The sequence below is a fragment of the Parambassis ranga genome, chromosome 5 (assembly GCF_900634625.1).
Source record: "Parambassis ranga chromosome 5, fParRan2.1, whole genome shotgun sequence".
Taxonomy (NCBI): Eukaryota; Metazoa; Chordata; class Actinopteri; family Ambassidae; genus Parambassis; species Parambassis ranga.
The window spans coordinates 13,813,988-13,829,205 of record NC_041026.1 but is presented as its reverse complement, the minus strand read 5'-3'; the positions used below and the strand labels follow the sequence as shown (position 1 = coordinate 13,829,205).

General features: G+C 43.4%; 2 protein-coding genes across 4 annotated transcripts in view; one reads left to right on the top strand and one right to left on the bottom strand.

Moving 5' to 3' along the window:
* Positions 1–1,810: 1,810 nt before the first annotated feature.
* blcap (bladder cancer associated protein) lies at positions 1,811–5,538 on the top strand. Of its 2 annotated transcripts, XM_028405893.1 has the most exons (3): positions 1,819–1,936; positions 2,705–2,800; positions 3,874–5,538. In XM_028405893.1, the coding sequence occupies exon 3, from the start codon at positions 4,030–4,032 to the stop codon at positions 4,291–4,293; it is 264 nt and encodes an 87-aa protein (XP_028261694.1). In that variant the 5' UTR covers positions 1,819–1,936; positions 2,705–2,800; positions 3,874–4,029; the 3' UTR covers positions 4,294–5,538. The 2 variants fall into 2 exon arrangements, with proteins under 2 accessions (XP_028261693.1, XP_028261694.1); XM_028405892.1 differs by lacking the exon at positions 2,705–2,800 and having other exon boundaries at positions 1,811–1,936.
* A 567-nt stretch (positions 5,539–6,105) lies between these two features.
* Positions 6,106–15,218, bottom strand: part of ripor3 (RIPOR family member 3) — a 39,131-nt gene continuing 30,018 nt past the window's right edge. The window contains exons 11-25 of one of the 2 annotated variants that reach the window (XM_028405890.1): positions 15,064–15,209; positions 13,276–13,402; positions 12,870–13,024; positions 12,532–12,762; positions 12,350–12,449; positions 11,917–12,180; positions 11,701–11,846; positions 11,456–11,621; positions 11,198–11,327; positions 10,950–11,114; positions 10,689–10,853; positions 8,009–8,211; positions 7,789–7,872; positions 7,619–7,709; positions 6,106–7,546 (exon numbers count right to left, since the gene is read on the bottom strand). In XM_028405890.1, coding sequence (XP_028261691.1) covers positions 7,446–7,546; positions 7,619–7,709; positions 7,789–7,872; positions 8,009–8,211; positions 10,689–10,853; positions 10,950–11,114; positions 11,198–11,327; positions 11,456–11,621; positions 11,701–11,846; positions 11,917–12,180; positions 12,350–12,449; positions 12,532–12,762; positions 12,870–13,024; positions 13,276–13,402; positions 15,064–15,209 — 2,274 coding nt within the window. In that variant the 3' untranslated portion in view covers positions 6,106–7,445. The remainder of the gene's footprint in view (positions 7,547–7,618; positions 7,710–7,788; positions 7,873–8,008; positions 8,212–10,688; positions 10,854–10,949; positions 11,115–11,197; positions 11,328–11,455; positions 11,622–11,700; positions 11,847–11,916; positions 12,181–12,349; positions 12,450–12,531; positions 12,763–12,869; positions 13,025–13,275; positions 13,403–15,063; positions 15,210–15,218) is intronic. The other variant, XM_028405891.1, reaches the window with a different exon arrangement.

Genomic DNA, 15,218 nt, shown 5'->3' with positions numbered 1-15,218 from the left:
CAGGGGCCTAAGCATTGAGGTCTACAGGAAACCAACCCACACTGACCAATATCTACTTTTTGACTCACACCACCCACTGGAGCATAAGCTGGGGGTCATCAGGACCCTACAACACCAGGCACAAACAATACCCACAGAGACAAAGGGTAGAACCAAGGAGCAAAAACAAGTAAATACAGCTCTCAGAACTTGTGGCTACTCAAACTGGGCCCTGGTGAAAGCTGGCAAAAGAAAAGAAGAGCAGACAGCCCAACCAGAACAGGACCAGTCACGCCAGAAAAACATTGTCATCCCATATATATCAGGAGTTTCTGAGAAACTCAAAATGATTTTCAATGCACATCAGATCCCAGTACACTTTAAGCCCAGCTCTACATTGAGACAAACTGGTCCACCCCAAGGACAAAACTCCCAGGGACAGACAGAGCAATGTAATCTATGCAGTTCAGTGCAGTGAGGAATGCTCTGATCTCTATATTGGTGAAGCCAAACAACCACTACACAGAAGGATGGCACAGCACAGGAAAGCCACCTCCTCAGGACAAGACCCAGCAGTTCACCTTCATCTCAAAGAGAGTGGCCATTCCTTTGAGGATAATAATGTCCAAATTCTAGACAGGGAGGACAGATGGTATGAAAGAGGAGTCAAAGAAGCCATCTAAGTGAAATTGGAAAAACCCTCTCTAAACAGAGGAGGGCTGAGGCATCAGCTCTCACCTGTTTACAACTCTGTCCCTTCATCCCTTCCTAGCAGACTTCACTCCCACTCAAACTCTAACGATGGGCCGTCAACTAGTCCTGCACATGACCCAGACACAGTTTCTGGTCGTTAACTGACCATTAACCAACTAGAGGGATCTAGTCATGTGAAACGTCTTCAAAAACAATCCTTGAGTCCAGTTGCCTCGATTTAAACTCTTGGAAACCTCCAGCCAAACACGTGAAATGGTGGCGTCGATTAACACCAGTGGTGTTTCATCTTCACTGATGCCTGTCGGCATGTTGTGTTCTATGTCTAAATACAGTCACAGAGACAGCAATCTTTTTAAAATTAGAATTTCTTTATAAGTTAACAGAATTTGTAGTTGTATTTTTGGTTGGGTAAAATACGGTTAGTCCTACAGCTCTAATTGGTTAATCTTTGCAGAATTTGTAGATCTACTACTTTTTTTATTTAATTCAACTGAATTAAGATTGGGTCTCATGTCAATGGTCCAGTGTTTTCTTCATCTATTTTTTTTTTTTTTTTTTTACGGTGGTTGTTATTCTGTTTTAAGAGCCATGACTGCAATTAAACCCAGCTCTCTGACACAGGGCAGCCTCTTTCCCACGGTGAACTGAACTACAGCTGGTGCTGTAACTCAATATCTTTTCTTTACCTCTTTAAATAAAGAGTTCCAACTCAAAAGCATTTTAGTATTTTTCTTAGTCTCTTTCAATCTAAGTGTTTAAGTTAAGCCATTTGCACTAAATAACTGTATACTGAAAATACATAAGGGGTGACCCAGCATTCAGCAGCAGATTTTTGCTCTAGGCTCTCACTGATTAATTCTTGATATCTTTATGTAGGTTTCTATACCTGATGTCACACTCAGTCGCAGTTGCAAACATCCAGGCCTTGATAAGATTTGAGAGACGCCGTTAATCTTCTTTAAAGAAATCCGCTGTTAACATCTTGACAACTATTAATGTTGCAAACAGAGTGGGTACAGTGGCTGCTAAAAAGTAAATTATGGATGCGAGGCTGAATTACACCTTTGAGGTAAAGTTAAATACATTCAGGCGCAAAACGGACAACTAAACTATTGCAGCAGGGGTCCTACAGGCTAATGCTAGTTATCGAGTTTGCTAGCTTGCAGCTACGTACGCAGCAGTTGCTGGGACAGACTACAGCTGGCGGTTAGCCTTTGCCAAGAATGATCCCAAAAGATGTCAGGTGTGTTCATATTAATATATATTATATTAACGACTTATTTAAACCAATATCCCGACGTTTACACATATTAGCTGACGTGCTAACGTCGGTGCTATAATTCGCTGTAAATCTTTTGTTGTCAAGATAGCCTAGCTATTAGCTTCTGGTGCACGCTGGTCTACGAAGGTAATGGTAGTTGATACTTCGCAGTGGCATTTCCTACAACTCACTATGTGCTCTGTACATCGACTAAAATGTTGTCATAAACGGCAATCAAAAAATGCATATTTTTAACACTATAACCAGAAGCGGCCGACGGTGCTAGCTAACTACCATTTCCGCCCACTGTGTGTGATGGATTTTTGCGGAAGAGAATAGTTGAACAATATAGCTATCTTATCTACAATTTATCTTTATCTACAATTACTACAGCTTGTTGTACATGTAAACTCAGAATGAGCAGTGCCTGGTAGTTTTTAAATAGTGTCTGGTTTGCTTTTGTGAACACACATTAGAAAACAGCTTGAAAATTGATCCGTCTGAGCCTTTGAGTGTCCGTCGTGTTTTGAACATACTACGCGATTAGTCTAATGTTGTAGCCATCAACAATTACTAATAATTACTATCCATCTAGACTGCGATAGTGGCATCGAGTTTGCTAACTACTTGGAACTGCGATTTGTTCATTATAACAACAAGAGTGTATTTGAAAGCTTTGTGGTCATGTGGCAGACAGGGAATGCCAGCAGCAGCTGTCACTGACAGTAACTCATGCTCTTGTCCCTGTAGCCAGCTTCAGCCAGTTTTCCAGCTAAATACAGCTACGTTAACATTAAACCCAGCACACCGGATAAAATCCGTGTTATTCCACTTGACTTGGATGAAGTAAGTCTTGTTAATGCGGTTATTTATATATTAAAATATCTGCACAGCAGCATGGGGTTGACTAGTACGCAGCTAGTTATTGTTAGCAGAGTGGCTAAGCCACGATTACCAGGCCCGTACAAGGAAGTTACCATGTAAATACCTGGTTAAATGTTTATTTTAGAAAGTCATTAACTAGGGCTGGGTCACAGATGAATCTCAGCTATGTATTGTTTGCTAATCGTCCGCTGCCGCACCTCACATTAATCTCACAGTCTCATCTGAATCCTTAATGTCGGGTTCACTGCTGCCCTATTTATTTTTAAGTTTGTAATTATCAAATTTTAAATTTTGTCCCATGCCCTCTAAACTCACTTCACAGCATATTATGGAGATTATTTTTGAGTACACCGCTTTTTTTTTTTTTTTTTTACTGGACGGAGAGCCCACCTGACTTCTGGCTTTTGCCTCAAATGGAAAAGCAGGTTGTCAAAGCTGGTCTAATCACTCAGCATGACTTGGCAGCGACAAACTCAAAATAAACATGGCATCTGTATACACACCCTATTTAGGTGGGGGGGTGATGTGCATTTAACAAAAAAAGCGACTCCTGTAGAGTAGTGAGGAGTTAGAGGTAGGAAAAAAAGGTTATTATAACACATCCACAATACATGTGATGTGCAGTCACTGTGTTTCAGTATTTCTGTTCCTGTCTCGCCCTCTGACTGCATTTTTACTTTCTGGAGAGACTTTACTTTTCCCCCAAAATGTGTTGGGTCATCTTTATATAGAATGAAAATATTTAACTCCACAAACTGCCAAAGTGACACACACCTCAGAAAACTGTCTCATTCACTCACGAACTTTTAAGGCCAGCTAATGTTAAATTGTTTTGGGTGTGTTGCTCATGTTGCCAGTACTGATCTATCTCAACCAACCAGTCCGTTTTCTTGTAGGAGTTAATTAGTGGCGAAATGTGAAACCATTAGCTATGTCGACAGAAAGCAACATTTTGATTAATCAATCAAAATTCCCATTATTTTAACCTTGTTCAGAATATTAAATCTTCAGACTTTCTGCCATTTTGTCACCAGGGATGACCTGACGACAACATCTGGTTGCTCTGACCTCCATCCAGGCTCCGTTGGATAGGACGACTCCTGCATTCTCACCGTGATAAGATAACTTGGGATTGTGCTGCACCAGCCCCACAGAAAACTTCCTTCCCAAAACAAACGACAAAAAAAACAATGTATTGCCTACAGTGGTTACTCCCCGTGCTGCTCATCCCCAAGCCGCTGAACCCGGCTCTGTGGTTCAACCACTCCATGTTCATGGGCTTCTACCTGCTCAGCTTTTTGCTGGAGAGGAAACCCTGCACCATCTGTGCCTTGGTCTTCCTGGCTGCCCTTTTCCTCATCTGCTACAGTTGCTGGGGTAACTGCTTCCTCTACCACTGCCAGGATGCTGCACTGCCGGACGCTGCCCATGACCCAGCAATTGTTGGGACCTAGAAGAGAAAAGGAGGAAGAGAAACATTGGGAACGGGGAAGTAAGGGGGTGTGTGAAGGGTGACAAGGCATTACTGTAGAATGATACTGCCATGCTGTGAGAGGGAGCTGGGCTGGACTACACTCTGGGAGATGGCGAGGGGTGAAGAGGCTAAACTAGGAGACTGCTGGAGTGGACTGCCAAAAACCATTTCATAGAGGGTTCTGGGCACTGTTTTTCCATGCTGTAAAGAAGGAGGGGGGAGTGCTGGAGAGGCACATTTGAAATGAAAAGGGAAGGAACTTTTCAGCAACATTTGAATGAAAAGCAGACAAAATTCAGTATACACACACCACATGTGACATCACCCTGCAGTCACTGTGTTTCAGTATTCCAGTTCCTGTCTCGAGACTTTACTTTTCCCCCAAAACCAGTTGGGTCTGCCAAATTTACACACACCCTCAGATAACTCTGTCTCACTCACTTACTTTGACAAACTTTTAAGGCCAGCTAATGTTAAATTATAGTGGGTGTGTTGATGTGCTGTAGAAACAACAACATGCCTTTTTTAAATAAAAAAACTAAAATTCCTCCCGTGACCAAACTCCAGGAGAGCACACAGAGACTGGACAATCAATAACTATGCTGTGAACAATTCCCCCTTCGCCGCATTGATACACAAACGCACCTCCAAGAAGGTGTAATAATGCTGAGGAACTGTCTAGTGTTGTTACCCACTGTGCTCTGCAGCTGCCCCCCCCCTCCTCCTCCTCGGTGTGAATGTCCCCACCATCATACTTGTTTTTATTTGTGCATGGGTTACTCTTAGTTTATGTTTTTTTCAAACAATTTGAGTTCCCACGCAGATTTGAATTAATTAAAATGCTGAAAGTTTCCAAAGGGTAGAAATATCATGATGTGCGTGAACAAGAGATTTTTGTGTCACATGCGATAGGTGTGTGTGTGTATTTTTGTGACCATGACATGCTGATAAGTGTAAGATAAAGGTGGCGACACACAAGGAAACAAGCAGGAGGTTTTGGCTGCAGAAATGGTTAACTGCTACATTTGAGTTTCCTTGTGTGTTACTGCTGTAAGTGTTATGTTTTAGCTGTCGGACACGGACTAAGGTGTTTATACTCTGTACCTATTGGTGTGTGAGAGGAGTGTGTGAATGTGTGTAGCCTTCTGTTGCAGTGCTGAACCTACTCACTGCTACATGACTGCTTTGGTTTTAATTTAAATAAAGTTTTCCTCAATGTGTTGAACTGTGTGGAATTCAGTGGGATGTCAAACATGGAAACGGTATGTGGTTTTGGAGAAGCTTTGTCAACCTAAGGGTGTTTTTTTAAGCATATAGTACTTGCAGACAATAAATGGATTGTTAGATGACAAATTTAAATCTTTCTGCATCTTAGTTAATCCAAAATGCTTAAAATGTTAGTTGAATTTAAGGCCTGTTGCCCAGATTTTCACTAAAACTGAGAAAAAGTAATAGAAAAAACTGATGGTGAGGAAGAATAAGAATGGCATCGATACCGTTTAACTGCTGTGTTGCCAGACATGCAGTGTACAGGATTGAAGCGGGCTGTCAGAAAGTTATGGCTGAATGTGAGTTTGACCTGACAAATATTAATGTAGTATGCTTATACCTTAAGACTCCTCCATAAGCATTAACAGGTTGTAATGCCAATTATAGGGATTATATGCTGAGCAGTCAGATGTTGTGTACAGTGAGCTGGTATATTATTTGGTTATTTATGAGGTTTTACTGCCGATTACAAAAACATAAATCATTGTGTACACAAAAAACATCCAAATAATAGAATGCAGCCTCACAGTGGTGACAATTTTTAATTTTTACAACAATCTTCACAATGAATGATAAACAAGATTTGACACTGTCCCTCCTCAAGATGAAGGATGGATGGATGATTGATGTTTTCACCTCCAGGAACAGAAATATTGTGACTCTGCAAGTATTTGATGTGTTGTTTGTCATTCACACTTTCCTCAAATTGAACTGAAACAGATTCACCTTTTTTTAGCACCATCATCTGGTCAACATTTAAGCTCAAGTAGTTTACTGTTTGTGCCAAAGAACTGCAAGACTAACCACATTCCCATCAGGTGCAGAGCCTGATGCTGTTTTTTGAGCTAATTAGAAATGGCAGAATAAAAACAGGTCAACTAAGATGGTGTTTAAGCACCTGCTAAACTTTGTCCTCCATATTTATCCTTTTACCTCTTTGTCTCAGCACCACTTCCCTCTGATCTTTCTCCTTCTATGTTTTCATGACTTTAAAACACAGCACTGCTTCTTTCCTTTAGATACTGCACTAGTCTGACTGCATCATATTACTTAAACTGTGTGGTCCTACACCACTCAACATTACCACCTCCATCTTGTCTGCACCACTGATTTGTTTCCAAATTTTGGTATGCTAAATATTTTGAGCATCCACATTTTTTCGTACGCCAAAAACACTGATGCAGAGTTCCTATGGTCACAATAAGGCTGAAGGCCTCCACAACTTCAACTTTATTACAGACATAACGCTGGCCAACGTCTTGTCTTCCCACAACATTTCATCACCCTCACAAGCTGTCTTTTAAATATCTCATCTTGGCATCTTCAGGTCAGTGTCCTTCTCAAACTGCAGTTCACCTGCAAAGCCAGCAGAGGGCAGCACATCCCGTGTGTCTGTGATGACAGCCGCACAATGTTTGACACATTTTGAATAAATATATACACTAACAGGAGACAAGTGTACCACAGACCCACTGTTGCCTTCTTTAACACATAAGTGAGAAATTCAAATGGAAATTTTTAAAATGTTGATTGGCAGCATGTCCCTGAATATCAAATGTTTGTGGAAATATTTCAGCAACCATTTATTATTTCTTCAACAAGGTGTTAATCTGGGATTCACTAAGTCCTTTAGGGGTTAAGATTTCAGCTCTGTTTCTCCTGTAAGACCACATATGTGTAATAATCCTTCATTTCCTAATACAATATAGGTTGTTTTTGTATTACTGCAAGTCCTCAGAAAAGCATTTGAAGCAAAAATCCATCCAGAATGATCCTTTCAGAGAAATGTCACCATCATGAAATGGTTCCTCTGCACTGTCAACATGCAGTTCATGTTGCCTACTTTAGATCCTGGATGGTTTCCTATAGAATTGTAATCTCAGTCTCTTGGTTCTTATAGGCCTCCTCTTCCATCTCAATGTACAGCTGGTCCATCCTCTGAAAAGCCTGGTATCCCTTTTTACCTGTGACAGGAAGAGTGTCATAAAAACAAAAAAATACGAAACATTAAAATGAAGAGGAATAGGAGTTTGTACCGAAGGAGAGGACAGTCTCTCTGGCAGCGCCGCGCAGATCTTCATCCTTTGATCTCCATAAATCTGCGATGTGGTCCACGCTTTCAGTCGCCTGGCAAACACATGTTCATGTTAGGATGATGCTGATGAAATACCTGATGGTTGTGTCTGTATGTCTGTGTGCTGCTCACCCTGAGGCATTTAAGAGCCAGACAGGAGCCGTGCTGGATGTGAACATCAGTGCTTTTCAGACTCTCTGTGTAGTAAACAACTGCCTGCAGAAGAAGGTACAAATCACATGTGGTCATATCAAATAGGGCAGGACTAGTACTTGTCACCATGGTAGCCAAAAATGGCAGATAAAATATGACTGATGTGTGTGTTTACACTTCTTTTAGTAGTTTGTTGTACCTTGTTCCTGAAGGCCTTGCAGGCAGCAGCTCTGCAGACGCAGTTGGCGGCAGCTTTGCAGACTTTGTGGTTGGGGTCAACCTGCAGGGAAGCCAGTGTCTGCAGGGTGCATTGCAGAGGGAGGAGCTCTGTGAGGCTCCGCCCCCTCAGCTTGTTTAAAGCCCTTCGTCGTTTGGGGCTCCTCAGGGCTGAGAGGATGTACTCTGGAACATAAACATGAACGTGACTTCTCAAACAATGTTCAATTCTGAGCCTGGAAACAGGTCAAGTTTTTATGGTGGAACTGAGACAGAATCCTGGCTGTGGAGTCCATTAGAAGATCTGTGCGGACCAGGATATTAACTCTAATGTTGTTTTTATCTGCTGGCTCTGATTGGCAGACCCCACCCAAGAAGATTTATTTCAGCTGTTGTTTTTCCCAGATCAAATTATACGCAGGTTTAAAAGTGGATGCCAAATGTAGGTTAACAGCTTAATAAAAAGAAGACATGAGTACACTGCAGCCAGGTAAGGATGAAGGCGGAGGTGTTTGTGTGTTTATATACACTCAACAAAAATATAAATGCAACACTTTTGTTTTTGCTCCCATGTTTCATGAGATGGACTTGAAGATCTAAACTTCATTCCAGATACACAATATTACCATTCCTCTCAAACATTGTTCACAAATCTGTCTAAATGTGTGATAGTGAGCACTTCTGCTTTGCTGAGATAATCCATCCCACCTCACAGGTGTGCCACATCAAGATGCTGATCTGACATCATGATTAGTGCACAGGTGTACCTCAAACTGCCCACAATAAAAGGCCACCCTGAAATGTGCATTTTGTTTCTGCTTTATTGGCGGCCTGGGGACTCAGAACCAGTCAGTATCTGGTGTGACCACCATTTGCCTCATGCAGTGCAACACATCTTCTTCGCATAGAGTTTATCAGATTGTCTATTGTGGCCTGTGGAATGTTGGTCCACTCCTCTTCAATGGCTGTGCGAAGTTGCTGGATATTAGTGGGAACTGGTGCACGCTGTCGTATACGCCGGTCAAGCACATCCCAAACATATTCAATGGGTGACATGTCCGGTGAGTATGCTGGCCATGCAAGAACTGGGACATTTTCAGCTTCCAAGAATTGTGTACAGATCCTTGCAACATGGGGCCGTGCATTATCTTGCTGAAACATGAGGTGATGTTCATGATGTATGGCACAACAATGGGCCTCAGGATCTCATCACGGTATCTCTGTGCATTCAAAATGCCATCAACAAAATGCACCTGTGTTCTTCGTCCATAACAGATGCCTGCCCATACCATGACCCCACCACCACCATGGGCCACTCGATCCACAACATTGACATCAGCAAAGCGCTCACCCACACGACGCCACACACGCTGTCTGCCATCTGCCCTGAACAATGTAAACCGAGATTCATCCGTGAAGAGAACACCTCTCCAACGTGCTAGACGCCATCGAATGTGAGCATTTGCCCACTCAAGTCTGTTACGGCGACGATCTGGAGTCAGGTTAAGACCCCGATGAGGACGACGAGCATGCAGTTGAGCTTCCCTGAGACGGTTTCTGACAGTTTGTGCAGAAATTGTTTGGTTATGCAAACCAATTGTTTCAGCAGCTGTTTGAGTGGCTGGTCTCAGACGATCTCGGAGGTGAACCTGCTGGATGTGGAGGTCCTGGGCTGGTGTGGTTACTCGTGGTCTGCGGTTGTGAGGCCGGTTGGATGTACTGCCATATTCTCTGAAACGCCTTTGGAGACGGCTTATGGTGGAGAAATGAACATTCAATGCACGAGCAACAGATCTGGTTGACATTCCTGCTGTCAGCATGCCAATTGCACGCTCCCTCAATGCTTGTGGCATCTGTGGCATTTTGCTGTGAGACAAAACTGCACATTTCAGGGTGGCCTTTTATTGTGGGCAGTTTGAGGTACACCTGTGCACTAATCATGATGTCAGATCAGCATCTTGATGTGGCACACCTGTGAGGTGGGATGGATTATCTCAGCAAAGCAGAAGTGCTCACTATCACACATTTAGACAGATTTGTCTCACTATCACACATTTAGACAGATTTGTGAACAATGTTTGAGAGGAATGGTAACATTGTGTATCTGGAATGAAGTTTAGATCTTCAAGTCCATCTCATGAAACATGGGAGCAAAAACAAAAGTGTTGCGTTTATATTTTTGTTGAGTGTACTAACATCATGGGGAATAAAATAGGAGTGAAAAATGTATTGATCCTTTACTAACAGCGGAAGCTCCGGCAGCAGCCAGTATTCACTGACCTTCAGTCAAGAGTGATGACTGGTCAAAATGTCTTTGAATGTCCTCTCAAAAAAAGATGAACACACCCAGTTCTTTTGGTGTGACTGTTTGCCAGCAGTGTTAACACATGGGGCAGATGCATTTTACTGTGCTGGAATTTCTGTGACGCTCCAAGATCCTAAAACTTCTCCAGCAGAACTGTAACACCAGACCATTCCTCAGATACCCAACCGACAGCGGCACACAATATACACACAAACTCTGGAGATGCCAGTCATGTGTTCTATGACAACCACATTGTTGGCATATTGACGTGAACATCTCCACAAACACAGGATTTAACATATTTTCCCCATTGTGGGACAAATAAAGGTTTTCTTAATCTTATAATGACAAACAGTACCTTCTTTGGAGAGGCGGGAAATGTGTTCTCCAAGCTCCTGGAAGTCCCAGCGTTTCAGATACACAGAGAGCTGGAACAAGGTGACTCTCTCTGGGCTGCAGACCGGCCGAGGGCTGGGCATCACCCGACAGGCCGTCTGCACCTGCTGCAGGAGCTGAAAGAACACTGCAGAGAAGGAAGAGACTGGTTTCACAAAAACCTTTCCTCACAGGGGCCACTGCTGAGCATATTGCTGTAAGATGTGCAGTTAAGGTTTTGTACCTTTCTCTGATTGGCCTGGCTGCTTGGCCTTCACCTTGTGTGTGTAACGTCTCTTCAGTGCTCTGGAGAAGCTTTCGATATGACAAAAGAAGGGAGAGCTGCTGTCATTCACACACTCCTCCCAGAACAGGAGCACGTCCCTCGTTCTCTGGGCCTTCGGGAAGACTGAAACAGAAATGTCAGAGGGTCTTTAGACCAATAAGCTGGGCTGTAAATGATTTCAGAATATGAACAGAGTTATCTCTTACTGTCTCGTGAAGAGAGGTTGTCGTTCTTCTCTAGCAGCAGGCAACTAATTCTGTCCAAGACTTCAGCTTGGAGGGCCATTTCTTCCAGCAGCTCCCTCCTAGATGGGCTGAAGTCAGTTGTTCTTATCATCTGAGGAAAAACATGTTCATTTGTTTATTCGGCAAAAAACTAATAATAATAAAAAAAAACGATTGGAGGCTTAAGACAGATGAGACAAACAGAATATGTACTGTAAATTTAATCCTAAAAACATATACCTGTAGCAGGAGGCAGCAGATATCCAGGTGAATCTCCAGTGCCTGGTCCAGACCACAGTTCCCAGAAGTCAGAGGTGCGATGACCAACTCTTCCTCAGAAGCTGATTGGCTGTCCTGAGAGAGCATGCCAAGACTCCTCAGAGTGCTCTGCTGGAAAGAACTGATGCTGATAGACAAAGGTAAAGAGAAGTTGTTTCACAGCAAGCCAATGCAGAATAAACCTCTGTGTCTGTGTGGGAACTCACCCACTGTCCTTTAGTCTCAGACTGCCCAGACAGGAAATGTCATCATCTGCGTTAAAGTCATTTGACAGGAAGTCAAAGCTTTCCAGAACTTCCTCCACAGCCAAAGTCTCCTCTGATGAAGAGCTTCTCAGCAGAGAGAGATTGTTCTGCAGGAGCACAAATAAAAAATTAAGATCTGTTCCAGCGTCCTGTCTTTCATGTCTCTGTGTATCATACCTTCAGTATGGTTGCCAGGTGCAGGATTTGGTGGTCCAGAGCTCTCAGCTGCTTGTCAGTGCAGCTCTGGTCCTGCAGTGTTTTTTCCAGTTCTGCGATCAAGACGCCCAACCGGAGAGCCTGAGCTCTGCGCTGGGCACCGCTCATGCCTGGCTTCTGAGCCGTTGGAGCAGGTGCAGAGGGTGAGGATGGAGATGCAGCTGGAGGCTGAGTGGGTGGTGTGGGTGAGAATGGAGCAGAATATACCTGATGATCAGAAGAGTCCTGGAGATATCCAAAGATAGAGAGAGATACATTCAAAAAATTATGTTTAAATTTCCCACACTGTTTTTGAAGTTACAGGAGTGAATTGAAGTGGACAATGTGGATCCATCCAAGGTTTTTGGACAGCGTTTGAAAGACACTTGTGGTGTCTTCAGGGTCTTTTTTTTACCTGCACACTCACAGTCTCCTGACTCATGGCTGCACTCTGGGTCTCTGAGTCTTGTTCTCCCATGGCTGTGTTCTTTCTGAGGATGTCTGGAGTGCTGGACCTATGATGAAGGCACAAATATCAGCTACATCACCTCCTCCACAGTATTAAAATTACTAAGTTCATCTTGAGTTCATCCTCACCTCTGTAAGGCCAAAAGGGACCCAGTTTTCCTCTCTAGTGGTGAAGATGGACTCTCTAACACTCCTCTCCACTTTTCCCCTCCCACCTTGTCCTCCGGCCTCTTCCTCGCCTCCTGCTCCTCTGTACAGCCCTCCAGAGATTCCTCCTCTCCGAGGGACAGCTGAGTTTGACTTCCTCCCAGACTGGTCCCTCGACTCGGACTGGACGGGTAGCTGTGAGCCCGTGCGAGACTGTGAGAGGGAAGGTCACATCAGTCTGGTTTCAAGTCAATGTGAAGGTCTTGATTTTAGCCCTTATTATGTTATTACTCCCCATAGGATGTCTCAGCATCACATACCTCAGGGTGTATGGGCTTTGAGGGCTGGATGTGATGGAGGTGTGTGAAGGGTTGGACAGGTAGCTGAGCAGAGACACTCCTCCTCTGTTATGATGACTTTTAGACACCAGAGATGGGAGGGAGCCCTCCTGATCCTGTAGCTCACGTACCATAGACTGAAGAAGAGAAGAATCAACGTAAACCTCAGACCTGACCTATTTTTAAAAACAACGTTCTCATGTGCTGCTTTGGCAAAACGAACATGTCCATAAAGCAGCTGGAAAGTGAGTTAACAAGTCATATCACAGCATGCGTCATGTTTTAGGCAATTCCTTGACAAATATAATGAACAGAATAATACACTCCCCACATGTGAGATGAGACCTGTAATAACCCCACTACTTTCTGTTTGTGTGTGTCCACTCACTATGAAGTATTTCTCTGTGAAGGATGGGGTGCTCGGTGCCGTCCAGCTGTAAACTGAACTCTTTCTGCTGGACACAGACTGCCTGCTGACAGACAGCGGCCTCATCTTCTCAGAGCTGTCGAACGGACTGCAGGGGCCAGTAAAAACACAAAACAGTGAGATACTGCGCACACAAACACACACGCAGTGCACACTCAGTGTTGGGAGTGCTACTTTTAACATGTATTTCATTAGCATGCTATTGAACTGTCATGCTAAAAATGCTAACTGACTGCTAGCACAGCAGCTAGGATGGTCCATTGCTTGCTGTAGGTCTCAGAACCAGCAGGTGTTCAACTAAACTCCTTTTAAATTTGGAAACGAATAATATTTATTAAAAGGCTTGTATTTTATATAATGTATATGTTGTTATTAGAATCAATCCCTGTAAAACCAAAGATACATAATCAGATACCCAATCAGCAAAGACCTTCTTCTGATCAGCTGATTATATAATGAATGTCCTTCCTCCACCATTCACTCTCTGTCTCAGCCAGCAGGAGCAGAGCTGTACCACACCACATTACATTGTTTAATCCCCTTAGTTCTGTTGTAAATTCATTTGTAAAATAAATGTCAGTCTTGTTTTATTTCACTTGCTTTTTTGTCATGTTGCTACCCCCGAGCCAGGGTTGTAAACAGTGTAAATGGATGTTTAGGTTTATGTAGTGACTGTAAAATGACAATTAGGACATGAGGGCAGCTATGATTACATGTGTGGGAGGTTTCCAGATCAATGTCCTGCCTGCTATGTATCAGCTACAGATGTTCATACCAGGGCGGCTCTGCAGTAAATTTTTTTTGTGTGTCCTTTTTTTTATTCTCTTATCAGTCAGAACAACTTTCCATCATCTCATGCTGTATTTTTTTATCTCTACTGTCACATCGGTAAGAAATTTGTGAAAATGAGTGGGAGTTGAACAGAAGTGTGCGTCTGTGTGTGTGTGCATGGCTACATCAGTCTTTTGTTTTGTTCTGTCAGTGTGAGTCTGGCAGCCTTGTGCGTGTCTCTCCGGGGAGTATCTATGAAATGTCCTCCACCTGGCTCCTCTAAAAGGTCTGAAATGTGATCTGTTATGGTGCAAGGGCACCGCTGGTGTGTGTGTGTGTGTGTGTGTGTGTGTGTGTGTGTATATATAATGTGTGTAATGTGCACTGTGTAGTCAATCAGCTGCTCAGTAACAGCTGGCTCAGGTTAGAGAGGCTCAGGGAAGACAGAGGCAGAGTGAAAGGAAAATAAGAGGACGGCAGGATGTGAATTGTAATCACATCATTTGTTGTTGTTGTTTACTTTGTTTGTTGCTTAGCCTTGTCACACTGCTGTGACCATGTGGTGAATCACTCTGTAGTAAGAAAGAACAAGAAACTTAGTGATGTTTTCTGTGTGTGTGGCAGCTGCACTTGTCATTCATGTGATTCATGTAATGTGATACGTATACATGCAGCCGGGCAGCAGGACACGGAGCGGGGCCACACTTTTCATTTCAGGTCAAGACAAAAGTTCAGGAGAGCCATTCCCATATTTTACGCTGCAAATTTAATTTCCTCACACGGCTGTCCACACCTATTCCCATGTCACATCATCCATTTATACTGCTTTCCATTTTAGGAAATTGTCCTGCTTCCATCCTTCATCACCCTCACATCACATCCCAGAAATGCCTCCATGCTTCACCTCACCTCATCACTTTCATATCTGGGCATGTGCGATGTGTTTGATTGTGTGTGTGTATGTGTGTGTGTTCATACTTCCAGATGACTTCCAGCTGCAGTTTGATGGTTCCCAGCTCCGTGATGTCCACCAACATCAGCTGCGGCCTCGCCACAAAGAAGTCTGCGCTCGCACATGTTACCATGCCAACCAGCAGCCAGCCCAAACCTTTGGCCTCCGTCACCTGAAAGGA

Excerpts from the sequence above, each read along its gene's own strand:
- blcap (XM_028405892.1), top strand. The coding sequence starts at position 4,030 with ATGTATTGCCTACAGTGGTTACTCCCCGTGCTGCTCATCCCCAAGCCG.